At 40.6% G+C, this 25,702-nt stretch overlaps 1 protein-coding gene across 2 annotated transcripts in view; it reads right to left on the reverse strand.

Annotated features, from left to right (window-relative positions):
• PKHD1 (PKHD1 ciliary IPT domain containing fibrocystin/polyductin) overlaps positions 1-25,702 on the reverse strand; it is a gene marked incomplete at both ends in the record, with an annotated part of 432,913 nt that overhangs the window by 281,308 nt on the left and 125,903 nt on the right. For both annotated transcript variants that reach the window (XM_079712827.1, XM_079712826.1), the window contains one exon: positions 18,202-18,358. In XM_079712827.1, coding sequence (XP_079568953.1) covers positions 18,202-18,358 — 157 coding nt within the window. The remainder of the gene's footprint in view (positions 1-18,201; positions 18,359-25,702) is intronic.

Consider the following 25,702-nt stretch of genomic DNA (forward strand, 5'->3'; position numbering starts at 1 on the left):
TTCTTCCCATTAAACATCTCTTTTATTTCTTTTAAAGGGAAGTAAAAGAGTCTTTTAGCAGCTAGCTAATGTTTGCAAAGTACATCAAAACCTGCTTTGGGCTAACCCTACAATTAGCCATCCTCTGTAATAACCGCAAAATGATTCTGTTGTACGTGTGTGTGTGTTTTAAAGAAAAACAAATACACAGTTCTAGCTATTTTCCCCCTTACAGAAAGCATTTAGAGTATAAGTATTTTACCTTACAAGAATACTCCTCAGAAGAATTGGGTATACCTTCTATCCCAGGTTTTTCCCTCGAGTCTCTTTGGAACCCTCCCCAGCTGTGCCTCTTCCTGGCCACTCCACCAAAACTGGTCCTGTTGAGGTCACAAATGACAGCCACATGGCTGAATCCAAGGCGGGATGCTCAGTGCTCACCTTTCCTGAGCAGCCAGCAGCATCTAACATGCTTGTTCACTCCTTTCTTGATACTCCTTCCCCTCACCCACCGAGCCCTGTGCCCTCCCGGATGCCCTCCCACCTCCTGAGCCTTCCCTCCTGACCTCCTCTCCCTGATTCCTCCTGCTTGTCCCAACCACTGACACTTGGAATGTCACAAGACTCAGTCCCTTCATGACTTTTTTTCTCACCTTGTCTTAAGGTTTTAAACCCCATCATATGCTCATTGCTGATAACTCCCAGATTTACATCCCTAAGGCCCACCTCCGCCCTCAGCTCAAGGCTCATCGCCCCAACTGCTACTTGACACCTCCGCCTGGATATCTCAAAGGTTTCTCAACTTAGCACGTCCAAAAGGTGAGCTCCTCGTCTTGCCCCACAGTCCTTCCCTTTTCCATAAATGGCAACTCCATCCCCCCTTTCCTCAGTTTGAAAGCTTGAAAGTCCTTTGCTTTGTTTGAAAGAGTCAGCGTTCACTCTCTCTCACACCACAACCAAAGCTCCAGGGAATTTTGTGCATTCTTCCTTCAAAATATCCCTGTGATCCAACCCCTTCTCACCACCTCCGCTCCTGTCACTGGGGTCTAAGTCACCCTCATCTCATCCCCAGGTAACTCCAAAAGCCTCTTAACTCAGCTCGTTTCTTCTGCCCCTGCCCCCACCCCAGGGTCTACTCTTAAAACAACAGTCACTGTGACTTTTTTAATGTAAACTTTATCACATCCCCTCTCTGCTGGAAATTCTCCAACGGTTCCCACCATACACAGAGTCAAAGCCCACCAAACCCTGCAGGGCTGGCCCTCTCCCTCTACTCTCCCCGGCTCACAATCCTCTGCCACCGCAACCCTCTGGGTCCCCTGACTCACAGTCTTTGCCCTCACTGTGTGCAAATCCCCCCAACCACCACCAAACCACAACCCAGCTCCCTGTCCACCTTCCCTGCTGCATTTTTCTCCATGTTGCTCAGAAAATCTAACAAAAAATACAACTTGCTGACTTGATTGTTTTCCTTACAGAAATAAACTCCATGAGAGCAAGAATTGTGGTCTATTTCATTCAGAGCTGCAGCCCCTGTGCCTAGAACAGTGCCAGGCATACAGGGAGCTGGGAAAGTGGTCACTAAATACGTGTGGAATAAATAGAAGTTGAAGTTACAGAAGTGAATGAGGTCTCCTTAGGCGGACACGTAGAGTGAGAACAGAAGAGAGACAAGACTGTCAAATAGTATTTAAAGACTAGACTCAGGAGAGGAAGTAGAAAGATTTTTGCATGTGAGTCAAAGAAACAGGTGAATTAGGAGAAGAATCAGAAGATTGGGGTGGGTTCCTGGAAGAGCTTTAAGAACTGGGGAAAGTGGTAGATGATGATGGCAAATCCTTAGTGTCATTTTGAGGAGGATCTGGGGGAAAAGGGTGCAGAGCAAGAGTGTACTTGGTTAGGACGTACATGCCAGGTGATGAACTGAACTCCGGGGGGAGTGAGTCCCATTTTAAGCAGACGGAAAGCCAGAGATGAACGAAGGCAAGATGCAGGGAGAGATCTGATGACCCCCAATTCATTAGATCAATCTGCATCACCAAACTAGATCCTTCCTTTATTCAAAGCTTGAACTACCTAAATTTTCAGATGTAAGTTATCCAATTTACTTATCTATGTGGCTGAGCCTCCATTCAACTTTTTGTGTCAACTCTGAATAATTCCTTAAAAAGTTTAGCATCCTGTATGTTGTTACCTTTCCAGTAATTCCCCAGGGGGAGCCTGTGGAATTCCCTTTCCCTGGAGAATTAGAGATGATCATCCATTCAGGATGCACGGGTCCTGCTCTGCCTGGATAAGGAGGGCAGACTCAGTGACTGGGCAGAGTTGGGGCACCGTGCTGCACCCTACTGTACCCTACAGCACCGTGTTGCTGTGGAGGTGGGTGTCAGGAGAAGGTGAGGAAGAGGAGAAGGCTAGCATTCAGGGAAGGCAGCCACAGCCTGAAGCCTGCGTTCTGATGGGGATGCACAGAGCTTCCTTTGTTGGTCAGATCCGGATTAGGCTTTTGCCTGATCCACTGGAGCAGAGCCTGGAAGCCTTCGAGGTGGGCTTGTCCCCGGCCAGAGAGGCGGAAAATCAATTTGGCTGGCAAATGAGATCCCCCAAGAGCTCAGTGCACACTCCATAATCTTATCCACTAGCAGCTCAGGAAATAAATGCCTGGGCCCTCACATATTCATGGGGGAGGTGAGGCATAAATCAGGCTTTAAGTATTGGGGGCAAAGGCAATGTCCTTTCTGGCTGGTTACTAATTAATCAAGCACAGAACACCTCAGCCTAGCAACCTAGGAGTGAGCCACACACACATAGGCTATTGCCACTTTTCTCAACTCTATTTTCATTTCAGTTAAAACAGATATCACATGAAATTCTCCCCTTTAGCCGATGCTGCTTATGCATCCCCCTGTTCTTCCTTTAATTAAAAAACATGCTTATTGCAATACTTGCCAGAATCATTTTAACGGTATTTTAATTGTAAAGTCTCTGCCTGATTAAAAAAAGAAAATATGAACCAGAAAGTGTTTGCAAAAATGTTCTCAGGATTCAAGAAAACAATCACACGCTGCCCCGAATGGATGCCACATACTAATTCCTTAATTAGCCTGGCACTGCTAGTCAAGTGGGCAATGTGGAGGAGAAAACATATCGGAAATAAAATCATTGACTCAGAGCCACGAACAAGAGGGAGGAATCATTTTCATCAGCTCGAATTTCCCTTGTAGGAGAGACAAGTTCATCTAACTAAAAATACCATGCTCAGGACATGCCCAGTCAATGTGGCCAGACAGATTTTTTTCCACTGTTCTTTGGGAAAAGAGTAGCTTGGCCAAAGACACATATTAATCAAACTATCAAAAATTAAATGCAAAGAAAACATATTAAAAGCAGCAAGGGAAAAACAACAAATAACACACAAGGGAATCCCCATAAGGTTAACAGCTGATCTTTCAGCAGAAACTTCGCAAGCCAGAATGGAGTGGCAGGACATATTTAAAGTGATGAAGGAGAAAAACCTACAACCAAGATTACTCTACCCAGCAAGGATCTCATACAAATTTGATGGAGAAATTAAAACATTTACAGACAAGCAAAAGCTGAGAGAGTTCAGCACCACCGAACCAGCTTTACAACAAATGCTAAAAAAACTTCTCTAAGCAGGAAACACAACAGAAGGAAAAGACCTACAATAACAAACCCAAAACAATTAAGAAAATGGGAATAGGAACATACATATCGATAATTACCTTAACTGTAAATGGATTAAATGCTCCCACCAAAAGACACAGACTGGCTGAATGGATACAAAAACAAGACCCGTATATATGCTGTCTACAAGAGACCCACTTCAGACCTAGGGACACATACAGACTGAAAGTGAGGGGATGGATTAAGATATTCCATGCAAATGGAAATCAGAAGAAAGCTGGAGTAGCAATTCTCATATCAGACAAAATAGACTTTAAAATAAAGACTATTACAAGAGACAAAGAAAGACACTACACAATGATCAAGGGATCAATCCAAGAAGAAGATATAACAATTGTAAATATCTATGCACCCAACATAGGAGTACCAATACATAAGGCAAAGACTAACAGCCATAAAAGGGGAAATTGACAGGAACACAATCCTGGTAGGGGCCTTTAACACCCCACTTTCACCAATGGACAGATCATCCAAAATGAAAATAAATAAGGAAACACAAGCTTTAAATGATACATTAAACAAGATAGACTTAATTGATATTTATAGGACATTCCAGCCAAAAACAACAGAATGCACATTTTTCTCAAGTGCTCATGGAACATTCTCCAGGATAGATCATATCTTGGGTCACAAATCTAGCCTTCATAAATTTAAGAAAATTGAAATCTTATCAAGTATCTTTTCCGACCACAACGCTATGAGACTAGATATCAATTACAGGAAAAGATCTGTAAAAAATACAAACCCATGGAGGCTAAACAATACACTACTTAATAACGAAGTGATCACTGAAGAAATCACAGAGAAAATCAAAAAATACCTAGAAACAAATGACAATGGAGACACGACGACCCAAAACCTATGGGATGCAGCAAAAGCACTTCTAAGAGGGAAGTTTATAGCAATACAATCCCACCTTAAGAAACAGGAAACATCTCAAATAAACAACCTAACCTTGCACCTAAAGCAATTAGAGAAAGAAGAACAAAAAAATCCCAAAGTAAGCAGAAGGAAAGAAATAAAGATCAGATCAGAAATAAATGAAAAAGAAATGAGGGAAACGATAGCAAAGATCAATAAAACTAAAAGCTGGTTCTTTGAGAAGATAAACAAAATTGATAAACCATTAGCCAGACTCATCAAGAAAAAAAGAGAGAAGACTCAAATCAGTAGAATCAGAAATGAAAAAGGAGAAGTAACAACTGACACTGCAGAAATACAAAGGATCTTGAGAGATTACTACAAGCAACTCTATGCCAATAAAATGGACAACCTGGAAGAAATGGACAAATTCTTAGAAATGCACAACCTGCCAAGACTGAATCAGAAAGAAATAGAAAATATAAACAGACCAATCACAAGCACTGAAATTGAAACTGTGATTAAAAATCTTCCAACAAACAAAAGCCCAGGACCAGATGGCTTCACAGGCGAATTCTAGCAAACATTTAGATAAGAGCTAACACCTATCTTTCTCAAAATCTTCCAAAATATAGCAGAGGGAGGAACACTCCCAAACTCATTCTACGAGGCCACCATCATCCTGATACCAAAACCACACAAAGATATCACAAAAAAAGAAAACTAGAGGCCAATATCACTGATGAACATAGATGCAAAAATCCTCAACAAAATACTAGCAAACAGAATCCAACAGCACATTAGAAGGATCATACACCATGATCAAGTGGGGTTTATTCCAGGAATGCAAGGATTCTTCAATATACACAAATCAATCAACGTGATACACCATATTAACAAATTGAAGGAGAAAAAACATATGATCATCTCAATAGATGCAGAGAAAGCTTTCGACAAAATTCAACACCAATTTATGAAAAAAACCTGCAGAAAGTAGTCACAGGGGGAACTTTCCTCAACATAATAAAGGCCATATATGACAAACCCACAGCCAACATCATCCGCAATGGTGAAAAACTGAAAGCATTTCCACTAAGATCAGGAACAAGACAAGGTTGCCCACCCTCGCCACTCTTATTCAACATAGTTTTGGAAGTTTTAGCCACAGCAATCAGAGAAGAAAAGGTAATAAAAGGAATCCAAATCAGAAAAGAAGAAGTAAAGCTGTCACTGTTTGCAGATGACATCATACTATACATAGAGAATCCTAAAGATGCTACCAGAAAACTACTAGAGCTAATCAATGAATTTGGTAAAGTAGCAGGATACAACATTAATGCACAGAAATCTCTGGCATTCCTATATACTAATGATGAAAAAATCTGAAAGTGAAATCAAGAAAACACTCCCATTTACCATTGCAACAAAAAGAATAAAATATCTAGGAATAAACCTACCTAAGGAGACAAAAGACCTGTATGCAGAAAATTATAAGACACTGATGAAAGAAATTAAAGATGATACAAATAGATGGAGAGATATACCATGTTCTTGGATTGGAAGAATCAACATTGTGAAAATGACTGTACTACCCAAAGCAATCTACAGATTCAATGCAATCCCTATCAAACTATCAATGGCATTTTTCACAGAACTAGAGCAAAAAATTTCACAATTTGTATGGAAACACAAAAGACCCCGAATAGCCAAAGCAATCTTGAGAACAAAAAACGAAGCTGGAGGAATCAGGCTCCCTGACTTCAGACTATACTACAAAGCTACAGTAATCAAGATAGTATGGTACTGGCACAAAAACAGAAAGATAGATCAATGGAATAGGATAGAAAGCCCAGAGATAAACCCACGCACATATGGTCGCCTTATCTTTGATAAAGGAGGCAGGAATGTACAGTGGAGAAAGGACAGCCTCTTCAATAAGTGGTGCTGGGAAAACTGGACAGGGACATGTAAAAGTATGAGATTAGATCACTCCCTAACACCATACACAAAAATAAGCTCAAAATGGATAAAAGACCTAAATGTAAGGCCAGACACTATCAAACTCTTAGAGGAAAACATAAGCAGAACACTCTATGACATAAATCACAGCAAGATCCTTTTTGACCCACCTCCTAGAGAAATGGAAATAAAAACAAAAATAAACAAATGGGACCTAATGAAACTTCAAAGCTTTTGCACAGCAAAGGAAACCATAAACAAGACCAAAAGACAACCCTCAGAATGGGAGAAAATATTTGCAAATGAAGCAAGTGACAAAGGATTGATCTCCAAAATATACAAGCAGCTCATACAGCTCAATATCAAAAAAACACACAACCCAATCCAAAAATGGGCAGAACACCTAAATAGACATTTCTCCAAAGAAGATATACAGACTGCCAACAAACACATGAAAGAATGCTCAACATCATTAATCATTGGAGAAATGCAAATCAAAACTACAATGAGGTATCATTTCACACCAGTCAGAATGGCCATCATCAAAAAATCTAGAAACAATAAATGCTGGAGAGGGTGTGGAGAAAAGGGAACACTCTTGCACTGTTGGTGGGAATGTAAATTGATACAGCCACTATGGAGAACCGTATGGAGGTTTCTTAAACAACTCAAATAGAACTACCATACAACCCAGCAATCCCACTACTGGGCATATACCCTGAGAAAACCATAACTCAAAAAGAGTCATGAACCAAAATGTTCATTGCAGCTCTATTTACAATAGCCAGGACATGGAAGCAACCTAAGTGTCCATCAACAGATGAATGGATAAAGAAGATGTGGCACATATATACAATGGAATATTACTCAGCCATAAAAAGAAACGAAATTGAGTTATTTTTAATGAGGTGGATGGACCTAGAGTCTGTCATACAGAGGGAAGTAAGTCAGAAAGAGAAAAACAAATACCGTATGATAACACATATATATGGAATCTAAGGAAAAAAAAAAGGTCATGAAGAACCTAGGGGTAAGACAGGAATAAAGACACAGATCTACTAGAGCATGGACATGGGGAGGGGGGAGGGTAAGCTGTGACAAAGTGAGAGAGTGGCATGGACATATATACACTACCAAATGTAAAATCAATAGCTAGTGGGAAGTAGCCGCATAGCACAGGGAGATCAGCTCGGTGCTTTGTGACCACCTAGAGGGGTGGGATAGGGAGGATGGGAGGGAGGGAGACCCAAGAGGGAAGAGATATGGGAACAGATGTATATGTATAACTGATTCACTTTGTTATAAAGCAGAAATTAACACACCATTGTAAAGCCATTATACTCCAATAAAGATGTTAAAAAAAAAAGAGAGTAGCTGGGCCAGGTTTATTGGCTTCCAGTCCTGACAATCCTATATGGTTCCCTCTATTGTTTTAGGCTAGTAGTTCTCAAAATTGAGTCCATCAGAATCACCCAGAGGTCTTAAAACACAGATTGGTAGACCTTGCCCCCTCAGAGTACATTTGCTATGGGGCCCAAAAATGTGCATTTCTAGCAAGCTCCCAGGCGATGTTCTTGCTACTGATTAGGGAGCACACTTTGAGAACCACTGCTCTAGGTAAATTAAGCTTGTTCTAGATGTCCATAGTCCATAGTCTAAAACAGGTTGAAAAATACGAAGCTGGAATTGCAGATTAATTCACTTTGTCATTCAACTAACATTTGCTGTTATTTCCAAGCCCTTCTGCTAGGTGCCATAATAAAAATGTTAAAAATACACTTTCAGAAGGTCACAGTGAAGTTTAATTGTGCCAGGTGAATAGAAATACCCTGGTTTTAGTGAACTGGCCAACTTTACAGATAACCAAGAAATAAGATAATGGTGATGACTCAGCCTTTTATTTTTCTATAAAACATAAAACTTATGAAGTTAACCTTATCAAGGAATTAACTCTATGCTAATTACAAAGTATAAACATATTTGTGGAAGAGAAACATTTAAAGGAATGCAAAACACTGAGATGTAAATAAATGCCTTTTATTATAGCTACTGTTGTCAATTACTACTTAACTAAAGCTTGATTTCCTTTCTACCTCCAGAAAATCAAAACTTCCTTTTACCAACAAAGTTTCTGACATTTAAGTTCTGAAGCCCCTCAGCTGTTCCATGGATTCTTAGAAAGTCACTTAAGACCTCAGAAAGAAAGGAGGAAACAGGGGGGAAGAAACTGTCTTCTCCAGGCAGGTAAAAATCTCCATAACTACCAAGTTACTCACTGATTCAAATAATCTCCTTCTTTCTCTGTATCAAAGGTCAATTAGCATTGACCCAATCACATTTTTTTACCAGCCCTGCAACCTGATACGTTTCTCTGAGCAATCTGTTATTTAAAAGGTTCCAAATATAATTATTCTGAGTATTGTAACCACGATTCAGCTACAACATAATAATTTTAGAAATGAACAATAATAGTCGTTCATAGTACGTATTTAAAAAATGAGAGTACATCCTACCTTTACTTGACCCCCAGGAATAGTACAGTACATGGGAAATGATAATAATGAAAAGCTGTCTTCAGTATATTTCAGTCTGCACAAGAATCCCAGATACATAAGCATCCTAGATTTCTAACTTCACTCCCAGTCTGGATAAACAGGATGTGAGAATCATTCATCAACAGATGAGGTAGAGAGGTAAGGAGAGACCAAGTCCTGAAGGACATTGTAAGCCATATCATGGTGTTTAGACTTGATGTTAAAGGCTAACAGAAAGTCCCAGAAGGGTTTTAAGGAAGGATGTTTGAAATATTTATCTTTTGTTACTGAAAATATTGTAGCTTCTGTGGTAGGAAAGGACTGGTCCCTTTCAATAGCATTTTTCATGTTACAATATCCAAGTTGTCAAGACATAAACTGTAAATTGTTTAATATCTATCTATCTGTCTGTCTGCCCATCTACTGAAAGCAAGTCCTTTCTCATAGCAGTGGCTTATCTTTCATTTAAGGCTAATCAAGTATGTCTGGGACTGTTCTCTGGAGGTAAATATTGTAAGTCATTGTCTGACTGGGAAAAATAAGGGGTTTCAGAGCCAAGTGTCCCCCACATTAAAAAGCCTTTGTCTCTGATCTCCTGATACACAAATAGTAAATGAAATTGGTCACTGTCTGGACTAATCCACTAACATTTGAGGATACCAGGAAGGACTCTGATTACAGAGAAATTCACAACCAACATTAATCTGCCTCTTCCGGTCAGAAATTCAGTCATTCAACAATTATTTGAGTACCTACTATGTGCCTGGAAATATAATGATCCTGGCAATACAAAGGTGAGCAAAAACAGACCTGGCTCCTGCTTTCTTCAGCTTACCTGCCTAGATTGCACATTGCCAAAAGGTAAAGGGCAGAAAAAACACACCCTAATATTAAATTTGTAAAGAATTAACATAAAAGCAATTCATATAAAAGTTATATGATTTGTATATGAATGATATTAAAGTTCTTAGCCTATGAAAAATTCTATCAATGATCTGCTTAGCTTTGGATATAAGCAAGGTCCCCTCTCATAAAATAAGTAACACCAATTCATCGCCAAGAAAAGACTGACACATAGAGATACACAAAATTAAGGGAGTTAAGGGTGGATTTCACAAAACTCAGGTAAATATTTTCTGGTGCTGACTTCTCCATCTGGCTTCCACTTAAGATCACTGCACAGCCCAGGCCCTTCTCAGCACCATGCTTGAAACTATGGGAAGGAAGTTTACCAATTCCTTTACCACACTTCCCTCTCAGGGCTACAGATGAACAACATTAACAGCCGGTAGACATTTATACAAGCCACTCTCCTCCTGTAAAGGGAGGAAGTCACCACCATTTCCATTTTGTGCACTGATTTGAGGCCCAGATCCTTATCCAAAGCCACAGGAAAGTCCATGGGTGCCTCATATTTGAACTCAGGCCCCCTGTTTGCTGACCCAGCCCCAGTCAGACAACCTTGTCACCTTGTCTGTACATAACCATCCCATTTCCTGCCTTGAAGGGTAGCTTTCAGCTGGAAAAAGAGTCAATTCACTCAATCTCCTTTTGCAGCCAACTTGCACATAAGTTATTTTAAACTTACCCATTTGAAACAAATTTTATCAGTTCACAAAACCCTCCCATGTTGACCAAGACATTCTATAGTGGGGAGAGGAAGAAAAAAAATATTAATGCAGGGTATTTCATTTGTATCCAATGCCTTCAGATGGATTTCCTTTAAATCCAAGCTGTTGTCAGTGAAGTCTTAAAACTGCAGACACGGGGTAACCTGCCCTGTAACTGCCAGGGTCCTGATGCACAGAGAGACCACACAGGATGTCCCAGGAAGCCCTGTTTCACAGCATTCCCAGATCACTGCATTGTAAAGCATTATCTGAAGCATGCACCTACTGACACTGAGGTTGGTTTGGTTCTAATTAGAAGGAACCATGTGTACAAACCCTGGAATAAAAAGGCTGTGCTGGATACAGCACTTAATACCTCACTCCAAAATCCTCAAACCCTTGACTAAGGTGAAGAAACTGTAGGAGACACACAGATGGCAAACAGGCACATGAAAAAATATTCAGCATCGCTAATAATCAGGGAAATGTGAATCAAAACCACAATGAGATATCACATCACACCTGTTAGAGAGGTTATTATCAAAAAGACAACAAATAACAAGAGCTGGCGAGGATGTGGGAAAAAAGGGAACTCTCCTACACTGTTGGTGGGAATCTAAGTTGGTGCAGCCACTGTGGAAAAGAGTATAGAAGTTCCTCAAAAAACTAAAAATAGAACTACCATATGATCCAGCAATTCCACTTCTGGGTATTTATCTGAAGAAAACAAAAACACTACTTCAAAAAGATATATGCACCCCTGTGTTCATTGTAGTATTACTTACAATAGCCAAGGCATGGAAACAACCTAATGAATGGATAATTAAAATGTGGTGTATATATACGTGTGTGTGTGTGTGTGTGTGTGTACACACACACACACACAGAGGAATATTGTTTAGTGATAAAATAGAGTGAAATCTTTCCATTGCAACAACAGGGATGAAACTTGAGGGCATAAGGCTACGTGAAATAAGTCAGAAAAAGATAAATACCATTTGATCTCACTTATATGTGGAAGGTAAAGAAAAGAAGAAAAGAAAACAAAGAAACATACAAACAACAGACAAATCTGAGCTCATAGATATTGAGACCAGATTGGTGGTTGCCTGACGTGGGTGGGTGAGGCGTAGGCGAAATGGGTGAAGGGGGTCAAAAGGCACACACTTCTAGTTATAAAATGAACATGTCCTGGAGAGGTGATGTACAGCATGGTGACTACAGTGAATAATACTGTATTGCATATTTGAAAGTAGCTAAGAGAGTGGAACTTGCACGTTCCCAACACAAAGAAAAAAAATTTTGTACCTATCTATGGTGACTATTGTGGTGATCATTTTGCAATATATACAAATACCAAATCAGTACGTTGTACACCTGAAATTTATATAATATGTCATTTATACCACAATAAAAATTTTGTTTTAATTTTTAAAAAAGAAACTCTACAATGAACCCAGTAGTTGGTCAAGAAAAGATGGCTCATCTCAATAAACCAAGAATATGCATTGCTAGACTATAGAAATCACCAGTATAATAGACTAAAAAGATCTGAGTGTCCTCAAAACTGTGAACTAAAAGAAACAGTTTGGAGAAAACGAGACCACATTCCCAACTGCAGCAGAAGAACACACTTCCACAAAGTCAAAATACCAAGGAGAATGGAGGCAACCTCGTGGATAACTCTGCTACTTCCACCTCTGTATCCTTCCCTCTCTTGCAGTAGAAAAACACTTCAATATGCATTCTGAAGATAACAGAGGCAGAAGCCATCTGAGGTCTTTATTGCCCAGCTAATTCTTTGAGTAATCCAGTTTGCTTTGTATATAGAAGCAGCCACTAGCTGTAAATAAAATTGCAACTTAGGCCTGACATTCAGCCATCTCTTCTGTTATTCCCTTCAATCCAAAAGAAACAACAACTAACATGAACTGAATGCTTGTGCTGGGCCAGACCCTGTACTAAGGGCTTTAGAAACATTCTTTCATTTAGTACCCAAAACATCCATAGGAGTTGGGTGATACATTGTAGTATGGCTACACAATAGCAAACAGTGAATGTTAGCAATCGCTGTCCCTGCTGCTATTACTAAAACAGGCCTTACTCTAAAGAGGAGAAACTTGAGGCTTACAAAAGCTGTGCGACTTGCCCAAGGTCACAAAGCCGGTAAGAAGCAGAGCCCAGATTCAGACTCAGTTCTTTCTGGCTCAAAAGCCTGCCAAGCATTTAACTGCTTTGGTATACACCAGTAGACCAAGAAATAGAAAATCACATGAAAGGAAGCCAGTGCACTATTAAACAGCACAAGTTTCTGCTCAAGCCTTGTAAAATGAAGGCACTGTGAGTAATAAGAAACTACAAAATGTCTTCCTCTTGAAAGCCCAACACCAAGGGAAGAGGGGTTTCTAGAGTTCATCCTCCCCTAATTGACCCTTTATTAGTCATCAGCTCTAGACCACTTCACATCAAGCTGCTTGACCACCAGGACAGAGAGTCACTGCTTCATTCAGAAAATATGGATGCTTCCCCAGCTACAGACCACAAGCCCAAGATCCTTGCCCAGAATCCATAATAGTGCACACAAGAGGGTAACGTTCCGTCTCTGTTATTATGGCTCATCATAATTACCTGGAATAAAATAATAAATTCAGCGATGCCTATGGCCGTTGGGCATCTTAACATAAAAGAATGAAAAATATAATTAACTAAATCAAGGCAATATGCCTATTTCCATCCCAGCTCATTAGTATTAATTGATGGGGTTAATTCTCTTTTGTGTTTAACAGTACCTCCTAAAAAATAATTAAAAAAAAAAAAAAGGAGAGAAGAAGGAATGGAGGGAAGAAATAGAAATGGTAAGTAGACAAAAGTTCTAGGTCTTTTGCTAATTAAGATGAAATCATAAGAGATATAGCTGAAGCTTTTATCAGGGTCACAAAATAATGTGCCATTTCCCCCAAAAAGTTCAGGAATCAGTACATACAGCAGCATAAATAATGGTGAAAACTTAGTCTTTGGGTGCCATTTCCCAATTACATCAAAGAAATTTATAATCCTCCTTTCTACTATAAGTTTTACTTGTAAGAAAAAAAAAGGTGTGTTCTATTTTATATATGGAAACATAAGAAAGGCACAGAGAGTTCAGAACTCTCAAGGGCCATATGTAGAACTGTTGGTTTTCCTGATGGAGGAGCCTGGTCCCTGTATGTATTGGGATTCTGGTTTCCATGAATGGAAAAAATATGGAGGATGCAATATCTTCATAAAGTAGTTCCAAATATAGTTCCTAGGTGATCTAGTTTCACTTCTATTTAGCACTAATCCTTTCAAAGTGTGTACATACTTTATGTGGAATGTTTTCTTCATAATACTGTGGAAATGGCTGAGAAAGTACTTCCACTATAATACTTTATATCTTGTTCGTTAAAATCTTTTGAATAAATTATTTTTTGGCTTGAAATTTTTCATGCCTTGTTTCATCCCATAGATGGTATCAAAAAATAAAGAAAATTTCACACAGCTATTCTTCTGATACCATGAATGGGTATGAAAAAGATAGACAGTAACAGATACTCAGAGAGTGAATTGCTGTTGTTATTGATGATGATGATAACAATTCAATCTTATATTTGAATAGATTTTTATTGTCCTTCAAGTATTTTCACACCTATTATAGACCAAGAGAAGACATTAGGGGTTGAGAGCTACACCACATCAACCAGATAGTTGAGAGCTGGGGTTCTTCCCCAGTGAAAGCCTTCTTCATATGTCTTTTAGAAACAAACAAAAAAAATAACTTAGCAACGGATTTTATATTTCTAACTCATAAAGATATACTTTTTATGTAGATGTGTAGATTTGTATACATGTGTATGTATGTGAATATATGTAAATTTATGTATTTATGTGTGTACATACATACATACATAGATATCAGTGAGCAAAACTAAGGATAGTAAAAGCAAATTAGTTGAGAAAAGTGATATCTAAGAGAGGAAGAACTTAAAAATTATACTTCTTAAATTTCTTCCGGGATCTGAATTCTGCACCATTTTACTTGTCCACCCATTCAAAGATCAACACATGTACTTTGAGCCCACATCATGAGTCAGGCACGGTCCTAGACACTGAAGAGACAGCAGTAAATAATTGATGGAAGTTCTTTGCCTTTTTGAGCTTATCCTAGCAGAGGAAATGAACTGTAAATAAACAAGTAAATTATTGTAGCTCATGTAGTGATAAGTGATATGAAGAAAAGTAAAACAAAATAAATGGATGGAGTAATAGGATTGTTATAATTTTTTAAAAGATGGCAAGTCCTCTCTAATAAGTTGACATTTTCTGAAAGAGAATGAAATAAGTGAGCTAGCCACATGAATATCTGGAGGAAGAATATTCCAGGCAAAGGGCATTATGTGCAAAGGCCGTGAGGCAGGTGTGTCACTGGTATGTTCACAGAAGAGCTGGAGCAGAGTGAACAAGGAAGGCAAGGTCAATGAAGGGATCAGAAGTTTAATAATGGTGTGAACATTATTCCTAGTGAGATGAGAAGCCATTGGGGTAGGGGTGGTTGAGGAAAGAAGTAATAAGATCTGACATATTTTAAAGGGTGTGGACAATAAATTATTGGGGGTTACTTTAGCATATAGCACAGAAGTCAAATACCAATGACTTAAACACATGAAGGCATATTTTTCTATCACAGAAAGTACTTCAGAGGTGGGCAGCCCCAGGTGCCATGCTAGTATGACATCAGAGTCCCGGGTTTCTTCCATTCTTCTGTTTCCTCACTCTTTTTTTTGGCCACACCAAGGGGCATGTGGACTCTTAGTTCCTGTGCCCTTGCAGTGGAATCATAGATTCTTAACCACTGGACCTCCAGGGAATTCCCTGTTTTCCCATTCTTAGCAAGCCAACTCATGGTCCAAGATGGCAGTTGAAAATGTAGCTATCACATTTACATTCCAGGAAGCAGGGAGATGAAAGAAAGAGGGACAACTCGGGCATGCCTCCTACCAAGCCAGCTCTACTTTAAGAAATGTCCTAGATGCCCTGCACCACTCTTCCCCTCACGTATCACTGGCCAGCTCTTAGCCACAGGCTACGCCTACCTACAAAGGAGATGAGGAAATATAGCATTTTAGCTGGGTACACTGCTGCCCCAAATAAAAACTGGGGTTCTGCTACTAAAGAAGACAAAAAAATTAGAAACATGGGAACCAGTTAACAAGTTGTTTGAAATGGTCCCGGCCAAAAGTTAGGTTGAATAGGACTAGGTTGGTACTAATGGGACACATGTTGAAGATTCAGCCAGTAAGATTCACTGATGGATTGGTCATGGAATATAAGAAGAAGAAAGATATCTAGGGTGCCACCAAGATTTTTGGCCTGAGCCACTGGCTATTAAGTGAGATGGGGAAATTCCTCTCACGTTGAATCTGTGTGTATATTGATGTCTACACGATCAAAACTTGTCTCAGGTACAAAGTACATGCTCTTCACCTCCTCTCCACTATTCAACTCTAATCTTACATCCTGGACACTCGGATTACTTCTGTCTACATTCTGCCTTACCTCCTACATCACATGCTTTAGAACTAGACATTTTACTCTTTTATATTTGCTCCCTAATTACTTTTTCTTTAGTAGTAATGCACATTATTCATGTTAAGCATTATTCTTCACTTCTTCTTGTGTCTCACACAGAGTTCCTGGGCCACTTAATAAGCATTCACAAGTCATCTGTTGAACCAAATTTCATCTGTGTCCTTTCCCAGTTCTCAAGCTTTCTAGAACCTCTGACCCATATCTCTGTGATTAAAATCTTACTTTCACTCTAGGCAACCCTGCTCCCTACCAGCAACTCCTGTTTGTACAGAAACGGGTGTCCACCACTTACCCTCGCGACCCTACCAATGCAGGGGATGCTTCACATAACAGACTTTCCCGCTCCATGGGATGAGGGTTTTAGCCCTTCTAAACCTAGTCACTTATTCTAAATAATGAGAATGAAGTATTGCCTGAACCAGGAACATTTAGGAATAACCACCACTGAAAGGTGACAGCTTGGGGCAAGTATCTGGGTTACTAGGATCTTGAAATCTCCAAGAGTGGAAGCCAGGTATCCACATACCTCTGCCTTTCCCTTGCCCTCTGTTCTCCTCTGATGCCTCTTCTCCATCTTCAGTCTCTGGCCCAAGGAACACCATTCCTTGCTGGAACATTTACCTGGAACTACTAGGATATCCAGAGACTCAGATGGGCTGAGTTTGAGGACTTTTAGCTGCAAAACTTCTCCCAAATGGTATCAATATCAGGCAAAGACCCTCGAGCGCCTGAAGGGCATCCCATCCTCCAACAGGATTTGACTCCTGTGGCGAGAATCCTGCTTATAGGCCTGTAAAGAGCATCTTTTCTCGGAGCTGAGACTTGAAGTCTGTAATTTTCCTTTGTCATTGCCAGTCCTTAGGTAGCTGCTAGCTGTCAATAAGTCAGTACTCCCCATAGCCACTGGCTACACACACACACAACCACCACAAAGACAGGTCAGGAGCTCAAGCTCACAGACCTTTTTCCTAAAGGGTACTAATTAATTGATTTGCCTGAAATCTTCTCCTTGCTACCAGAAGAAAAAAAAAAAAAAAAGCTTGCAGAATAAAGAATGTAAAAGTCCTAATAAGTCCACCTGTAAGAGACGGGTAGCAACACTCCATCAGTTTATCCTTTGCAAAATATTTTATTCTCCCTCATATAGCCACAAGCTTACTTTAACAAGAACAAATGCTCCTGTAAATGTTAAATATATTTATAGTACAGAATGGTGTTTTAGTGCAGTTTTATAGATCTCCATAACTAATCACATTTGCCAAGTAATTTTCATTTGCCAGTGAACAAGAGTCCCTTTGATAACCATTCCTTACTATCTGCCACTGAAGTAGGCAATGATTTTTATTCTCATTTAACAGATAAGGAAACAAACTCACGAGGAGGTAGAAAAAACTGACTTAGTCACTTGGTAATGAGGGGGAGGAGTTTAAATTTGAATTCTCTGTCTCTCCCAAATTCCCAGACCCTAGAGCTATGTGGCCGGTTTTGCAATAAGGAAGCCTATTTATATGACTTTCCACGGGACAAGGAAGTCAAAACCACAACAGGGTAAAAGCAGGAAGGCATTGCTTTCTTGGCAGGGAATTTCAAAGGCAGCAGCATTAACTGATTTCAGAGCCTTCTGCTATATTGTGAGTGCTGCCAGGGACAAGCATGAATACAAAGGACTTGAATAAAGAAGCATATTTTTGGAGAACACTGTTCACCCTCTTGCATTTGAAAAATTAAAATAATCAAGCTCTGTGCTTTTAAGAGTCAAAAGAAAGGGCTTTCATTTTGAACCTTCTGACCACTTCTTCCTTTCATAGGGAAATCTCAATTTGGTCCGAGAATAAATTGTCAACCAAGTGCTGGAACTTCTCCAAAAAGTTCCCCTTCCTTCTGCCCCTAAAATGATAAAATCATATATAATAATGCCACCCCCATCTCCGAACTCCGCAAACCTTTCACGTGCAGGAAGTTGAGGATGCTGGTGTTGGTGTCCAAGAGGAGCAGCTGGCCTTTCTCTACCGTGACGTTGTCGCCCTCTTGTGGCGGTCGCTCGGGAAACCAGCTGTGAGCCCTGGACCACCTCCGGCAGAACTGAAAGGGAAAGTTGCCCTGGAAAACAGGTTTTGTTATTTTGTTTTGTTTTGTTTTGTTTTCAAGCAGGATAGTCTGGGTGATCATCAGAACAGAAACTACTTAAACTCAAATTAATTTAAATATAATTTTAAACATCTCCATAAAATTAGTCACCCTCATACAACTAACTCAAAAAAGGGAAAATACGGAAGGGGCAAAGTCGTACTCAAAGTACTCCTGTGTTCAGCCTCTGGAATTCTCCAGCGATATGCTGGTAATACTTTCTTACCTTTTTGCCCAAGCACAGGCCGCCTTCTACCTAACAGATGGGGTCAATTCCATTTTTTATTTTTACAGATGTGTATTGAGTCTTGGACAAAAAGTCATAAATAGCCAGGAATAGCGAGAATTAAAACATTCTGCTTGATGGGTGGCATTTTGCTTTACATAACTGGTACCACTTTTCACTGGCTCTACTGCCAAGTGTCCCTGTCTTATAGGAACATTCTTCTCTCCATGTGTTCCATCCTCCTACCCTGCCTCTTTTGATATTACTGATGCCTTTCCTCCTGTGTTTGGTGCATCCATGCTGGCAAAGTTTGTGCACAGGAAAAATGCCAGCTGACTTCAGATGACAACCCAGAACCTCTGAGGGAGGTGCCGGGAGCGGGACTGTGAGGCGCCTAGAGGAGGAAGCACCCTTCACCCCCCGCAGTCTCCCTCTCAGAGCTTTTGGCTTCCTGTTAATTTACAGTCACATTGAACTCACGTGGTTTTCAAACCAAGGATGTGAAAATCACAGAAAGCAGTATCTGGCTCATGCAAGAGGCAGAGAACAGGTTTAAATGTCCTGTGCAGCTATGGAACTGTAATTCTGATAAATGTAATGAAATCCTCTTGGACAAGGTGATTAGCTCAAGGTCATACAGATGACATGGGTATGCCTCTCTCCCAACAGTTCTTCATCCCACACAGATTCCAACCTAATGTGAAGCCCCAGTTCCTATAAAACAACTGCCTAGAAAGTCCTCTTGTGAGATGTTTCAGGCAGATGGGAGAAGATCGTGAAGAAGGGGAGGCATGTTTATAATACCAATAACTGCACCTCCACAGAGAACAGTGCCCTGGAGTATTTCTGAGAGAGAAAATGGACAAATGTGTTGCCAGAAGTCAGTAGATTTTCCAGGTGTACTGACCCCCAGCTCACTAGTCCTGAGTTATATACTGAACCCGATTACCAACAAGACTTGGGGATAAAGAAAAGCAGGATCTTTTCATTTTCTGCATCTACAAAGGAGAAATAAGTCAGTGACTCATCCCAATTTAAGAGATGGAAAGGCATCCGGCACAGTGATAAGCAGTCCCAGCACCACAGGAAAAAAAGAACGTGTGGTACCCAAGCATCATTGTGAGGTGTATGAACCGTGACCACAGGATGACCATCCAAACACTCAAAAAATGGGAGAGAAGTTTACCTCTCCACCTATTTCACACTGAAGCTAGGCATGGGGAGGTAAAATTACAGAAAGGGCTCTTCATACAACTAGACATTCTACCTTCCTATAATCCTTTAATTCACTCCTGCAGAATCCACAAAGAAAAAGGAGGGGCAATAGGAGGAAACTGGAGTGGAATAAAGTGGTGAGAAGACGGAAAAGACCAAAAGATGGTGAAGACAACTCCAGGGAAGGTGAACCAGATTATCTGTAAGTCAGCCCTGAGTCACTAAGAAAGACATGTGAAAAAGCCTGGATTTCTAGAAGGTCAGAGATCGAAAGGACTCTAGAGAAATCCTATCCCTTTATTTTATTTTTTTTTATTATATTTATTTATTTATTTTTGCGGTAGGCGGGCCTCTCACTGTTGTGGCCTCTCCCGTTGCGGAGCACAGGCTCCGGACGCACAGGCTCAGCGGCCATGGCTCACGGGCCCAGCCGCTCCGTGGCATGTGGGATCTTCCCGGACCGGGGCACAAACCCATGTCCCCTGCATTGGCAGGCGGACTCTCAACCACTGTGCCACCAGGGAAGCCCCATCCCTTTATTTTAAAGATGATGTTTCAGACAGGGTTTCTCAGCCTAGAGCTGTTTAAGGTGCAGATTCTCTCAATGCCACCAGGATGGAACCAAAAGCTCAGGAGGAGGGATCAATTAGGAGATTGGAATTAACAAATACACACTACTATATATAAAACAAATAAACAACAAGGACCTACTATAAAGCACAGGGAACTATATTCAGTATCTTGTAAAAACCTATAATGGAAAAGAATCTGAAAAAGAATATATATATATATATATATATATATATCTCCAAATTACTTTGCTGTACACTTGAAACTAACACAACATAGTAAATCAACTATACTTCAATTTTTTAAAAAAACTCTCAGTAGGTGGGACCAGGGATGTGTCATTTTAATCATCTCCTCGATGGCACTTCTGCATCAAATTTTGAGGACCAATTCAAGGCAAGGGCTAGACAAGAGGGAGACAGATCCAAAAAAGGAACTGGGAGGCTCCCTTCACACCAGGCCCTGAAGCTCAGGGAAGGCCAGCAAGGGTGTGTAGATAAGCCATGAGGAGGAGTGAAGAATTCAGCAGCTTCAGCAGCTTGACTTTTTCTGAGACATGAGCCTCGTGTTCAGATCTAAGCCCAGCTACAGAACTACACAAAAAACCTGGGCTCATGACCCTCACAATGGGAAGATCTGGAACAACTAGACGTTGATTAGGTAAAAGGAAGTCAGAGGAGGACCATTCCATGATGTCTTCCTGTAATTAACTTGAGAACCTTTCAAACCTCAAGGTTAGCACTGATACCTGTCATCTTAGCTCTGAGGGAACTTTAAAGACTTTCTCTCTGGCTCAGAAGCAGCTGTGCGTATCACTGGCTTCCCTCCCTGTGTTCTATCATCTTGGCCTGGCCGAAAAGCCTTTGAAAATTGCTATACTCAGGACCTTCAAGATGGCGGAGGAGTAAGACGTAGAGATCACCTTCCTTCCCACAAATACATCAAAAATACATCTATGTGTGGAACGACTCCTACAGAACACCTACGGAATGCTGGCACAAGACCTCAGACTTCCCAAAAGGCAAGAAACTCCCCATGCACCTGGGTAGGGCAAAAGAAAAAAGAAAAAACAGAGACAAAAGAATAGGGATGGGACCTGCACCTCTGGGAGGGAGCTGTGAAGGAGGAAAGGTTTCCACACACTAGGGAGCCCCTTCACTGGTGGGAACGGGGTGGGGGGAAGCTTCGGAGCCACAGAGGAGAGCGCAGCAACAGGGGCGCAGAGGGCAAAGTGGAGAGATTCCCGCACAGAGGACTGGTGCCAACCAGCACTCACCAGCCCGAGAGGCTTGTCTGCTCACCCTCTGGGGCAGGTGGGGGCTGGGAGCTGAGGCTCAAGCTTCAGAGGTCAGATCCCGGGGAGAGGACTGGGGTTGGCTGCATGAACACAGCCTGAAGGGGGCTAGTGTGCCACAGCTAGCTGGGAGGGAGTCCGGGAAAAAGTCTGGAACTGCCTAAGAGGCAAGAGACCATTGTTTCTGGGTGCACGAGGAGAGGAGATTCAGAGCACCACCTAAACGGGCTCCAGAGATGGGCAGGATCCATGGCTATCAGTGTGGACACCAGAGACGAGAATGAGACACTAAGGCTGTTGCTGCCACCACCAAGAAGCCTGTGTGCAAGCACAAGTCACTATCCACACCTCCCCTCCTGGGAGCCTGTGCAGCCCGCCACTGCCAGGGTCCTGTGATCCAGGGACAACTTCCCCGGGAGAACACATGGTGCGCCTTAGGCTGTTGCAACATCATGCTGGCCTCTGCCACCACAGGCTCACCTCGTATTCCGTACCCCTCCCTGCCCCCAGCCTGCGTGAGGCAGAGCCCCTTAGTCACCCGCTCCTTTAACCCCCTCCTGTCTGGGTGAAAAACAGATGCCAGAGGGCGACCTACATGCAGAGGCAGAGCCAAATCCAAAGCTGAACAGCAGAAGTTGTGCGAACAAAGAAGAGAAAGGGAAATCTCTCCCAGCAGCCTCAGGAGCAGCGGATTAAATCTCCACAATCAACTTGATGTACCCAGCATCTGTGGAATACCTGAATAGACAACGAATCATCCCAAACTTGAGGCGGTGGACTTTGAGAGCAACTGTAGACGTGGGGTTTGCTGTATGCAACTGACTAGATTCTGATTTATATGTTTATCTTAGTTTAGTTTTTAGTGCTTGTTATCATTGGTAGATTTGTTTATTGCTTTGGTTGCTCTCTTTTTTATTTTTTATTTTTATTTTTTTATTACTTTTTTAATTTTAATATATATTTGTTAATTTTTTATTTTAATAACTATATTTATTTTATTTTATTTTTCTTTCTTTCTTTTTTTCTCCCTTTTATCTGAGCTGTGTGGCTAACAGGGTCTTGGTGCTCCAGTCAGGTGTCAGGCCTGGGACTCTGAGGAGGGAGAGCTGAGTTCAGGATATTGGTCCACCAGAGACCTCCCGGCCCCACGTAATATCAGTCAGCGAGAGATCTCCCAGAGATCTCCAACTCAACGCTAAGGCCCTGCTCCACTCAACAACCAGCAAGCTCCAGTGCTGGACACCCCATGCCAAACAACTAGCAAGACAAGAACACAACGCTACCCATTAGCACAGAGGCTGCCTAAAATCATACTAAGTTCACAGACACCCCAAAACACACCACCGGAAGCAGTCCTTCCCCCCAGAAAGACAAGATCCAGGCTCATCCACCAGAACACAGGCACCAGTCCCCTCCACCAGGACACCTACACAATCCACTGAACCAAACTTACCCATTGCGGGCAGACACCTAAAACAATGGGAATTATGAACCTGCAGCCTGCGAAAAGGAGACCCCAAACACAGTAAGATAAGCAAAATGAGAAGACAGAGAAATACGCAGCAGATGAAGGAGCAAGGTAAAAACCCACCAGACCAAACAAATGAAGAGGAAATAGGCAGTCTACCTGAAAAAGAATTCAGAATAATGATAGTAAAGATGATGCAAAATCTTGGAAATAGAATGGAAAAAATACAAGAAACATTTAACAGGGACCTAGAAGAACTAAAGACCAAACAAACAATGATGAACGACACAATAAATGAAATTAAAAATTCTCTAGAAGGAATCAACAGCAGAATAACTGAGGCAGAAGAACAGATAAGTGACCTGGAAGATAAAATAGTGGAAATAACTACCACAGAGCACAATAAAGAAGAAGAATGAAAAGAATTGAGGACAGTCTCAGAGACCTCTGGGACAACATTAATCGCACCAACATTCGAATTATAGGGGTCCCAGAAGAAGAAAAGAAAAAGAAAGGGACTGAGAAAATATTTGAAGAGATTATAGTTGAAAACTTCCCTAATATGGGAAAGGAAATATTCAATCAAGTCCAGGAAGTGCAGGGAGTCCCATACAGGATAAATCCAGGGAGAAACATGCCAAAACACATATTAATCAAACCATCAAAAATTAAATACAAAGAAAAAATATTAAAAGCAGCAAGGGAAAAACAACAAATAACATACAAGGTAATCCCCGTAAGGTTAACAGCTGATCTTTCAGCAGAAACTCTGAAAGCCAGAAGAGAGTGGCAGGACATATTTACAGTGATGAAGGGAAAAACCTACAACCAAGATTACTCTACCCAGCAAGGATCTCATTCACATTCGATGGAGAAATTAAAACCTTTACAGACAAGCAAAAGCTGAGAGAATTCAGCACCACCAAACCAGCTTTACAACAACTGCTAAGGAATTTCTCTAGGCAGAAAAAACAAGAGAAAGAAAACACCTACAATAACAAATCCAAAACAATTAAGAAAATGGTAATAGGTACATACATCTCAATAATTACCTTAAATGTAAATGCATTAAATGCTCCAACCAAAAGACATAGACTGGCTGAATGGATACAAAAACAATACCCATATAAATGCTGTCTACAAGAGACCCAGTTCAGACCTAGTGACACATATAGACTGAAAGTGAGGGGATGGAAAAAGATATTCCAGGCAAATGGAAATCATGAGAAACCTGGAGGAGCAATTTTCATACCAGACAGAACAGACTTTAAAATAGAGACTATTACAAGAGACAAAGAAGGACACTACATAACGATCAAGGGATCAATCCAAGAAGGAGATATAACAATTGTAAATATTTATGCACCCAACATAGGAGCACCTCAATACATAAGGCAAATACTAACAGCCATAAAAGGGGAAATCCACAGTAACACAATCATAGTAGGGGACTTTAACACCCCACGTTCACCAATGGACCACCAAAATGAAAATAAAAAAGGAAACACAAGTTTTAAAGGATACATTAAACAAGATGTACTTAATTGATATTTATAGGACAGTCCATCCAAAAACAACAGAATACACTTCCTTCTCAAGTGTTTATGGAAGATTCTCCAGGATAGATCATACCTTGGGTCACAAATCAAGCCTTGGTAATTTAAGAAAATTGAAATCGTATCAAGTATCTTTTCTGACTACAATGCTAAGAGACTAGATAGCAATTACAGGAAAAAAACTGTAAAAAATACAAACCCATGGAGGCTAAACAATACACTACTAAATAACAAAGAGATAACTGAGGAAATCAAAGAGGAAATCAAAAAATACCTAGAAACAAATGACAATGAAAACAAGATGGCCCAAAACCTATGGGATGAAGCAAAAGCAGTTCTAACAGAGCAGTTTATAGCAATACAATCCTACCTCAGGAAACAAGAAACACTCAAATAAACAATCTAACCTTACACCTAAAGCAATTAGACAAAGAAGAACAAACCCCCCCCCCTAAAGTTAGCAGAAGGAAAGAAATCATAAAGATCAGATCAGAAATAAATGAAAAGGAAATGAAGGAAATGATAGCAAAGATGAATAAAACTAAAAGCTGCTTCTTTGAGAATATAAACAAAATTCATAAACCATTAGCCAGACTCATCAAGTAAAAAAGAGAGAAGACTCAAATCAGTAGAATCAGAAATGAAAAAGGAGAAGTAACAACTGACACTGCAGAAATACAAAGGATCCTGAGAAATTACTACAAGCAACTCTATGCCAATAAAATGGACAACCTGGAAGAAATGGACAAATTCTTAGAAAAGCAAAACCTTCTGAGATTGAACCAGGAAGAAATAGAAAATAAAAACAGACCAATCACAAGCACTGAAATTGAAACTGTGATTAAAAATCTTCCAACAAACAAAAGCCCAGGACCAGATGGCTTCACAGGTGAATTCTATCAAACATTTAGAGAAGAGCTAACACCCATCCTTCTCAAAATCTTCCAAAATGTAGCAGAGGAAGAAACACTCCCAAACTCATTCTACA

Source organism: Hyperoodon ampullatus, assembly GCF_949752795.1.
Source record: "Hyperoodon ampullatus genome assembly, chromosome: 10".
NCBI classification, from domain to species: domain Eukaryota; kingdom Metazoa; phylum Chordata; class Mammalia; order Artiodactyla; family Ziphiidae; genus Hyperoodon; species Hyperoodon ampullatus.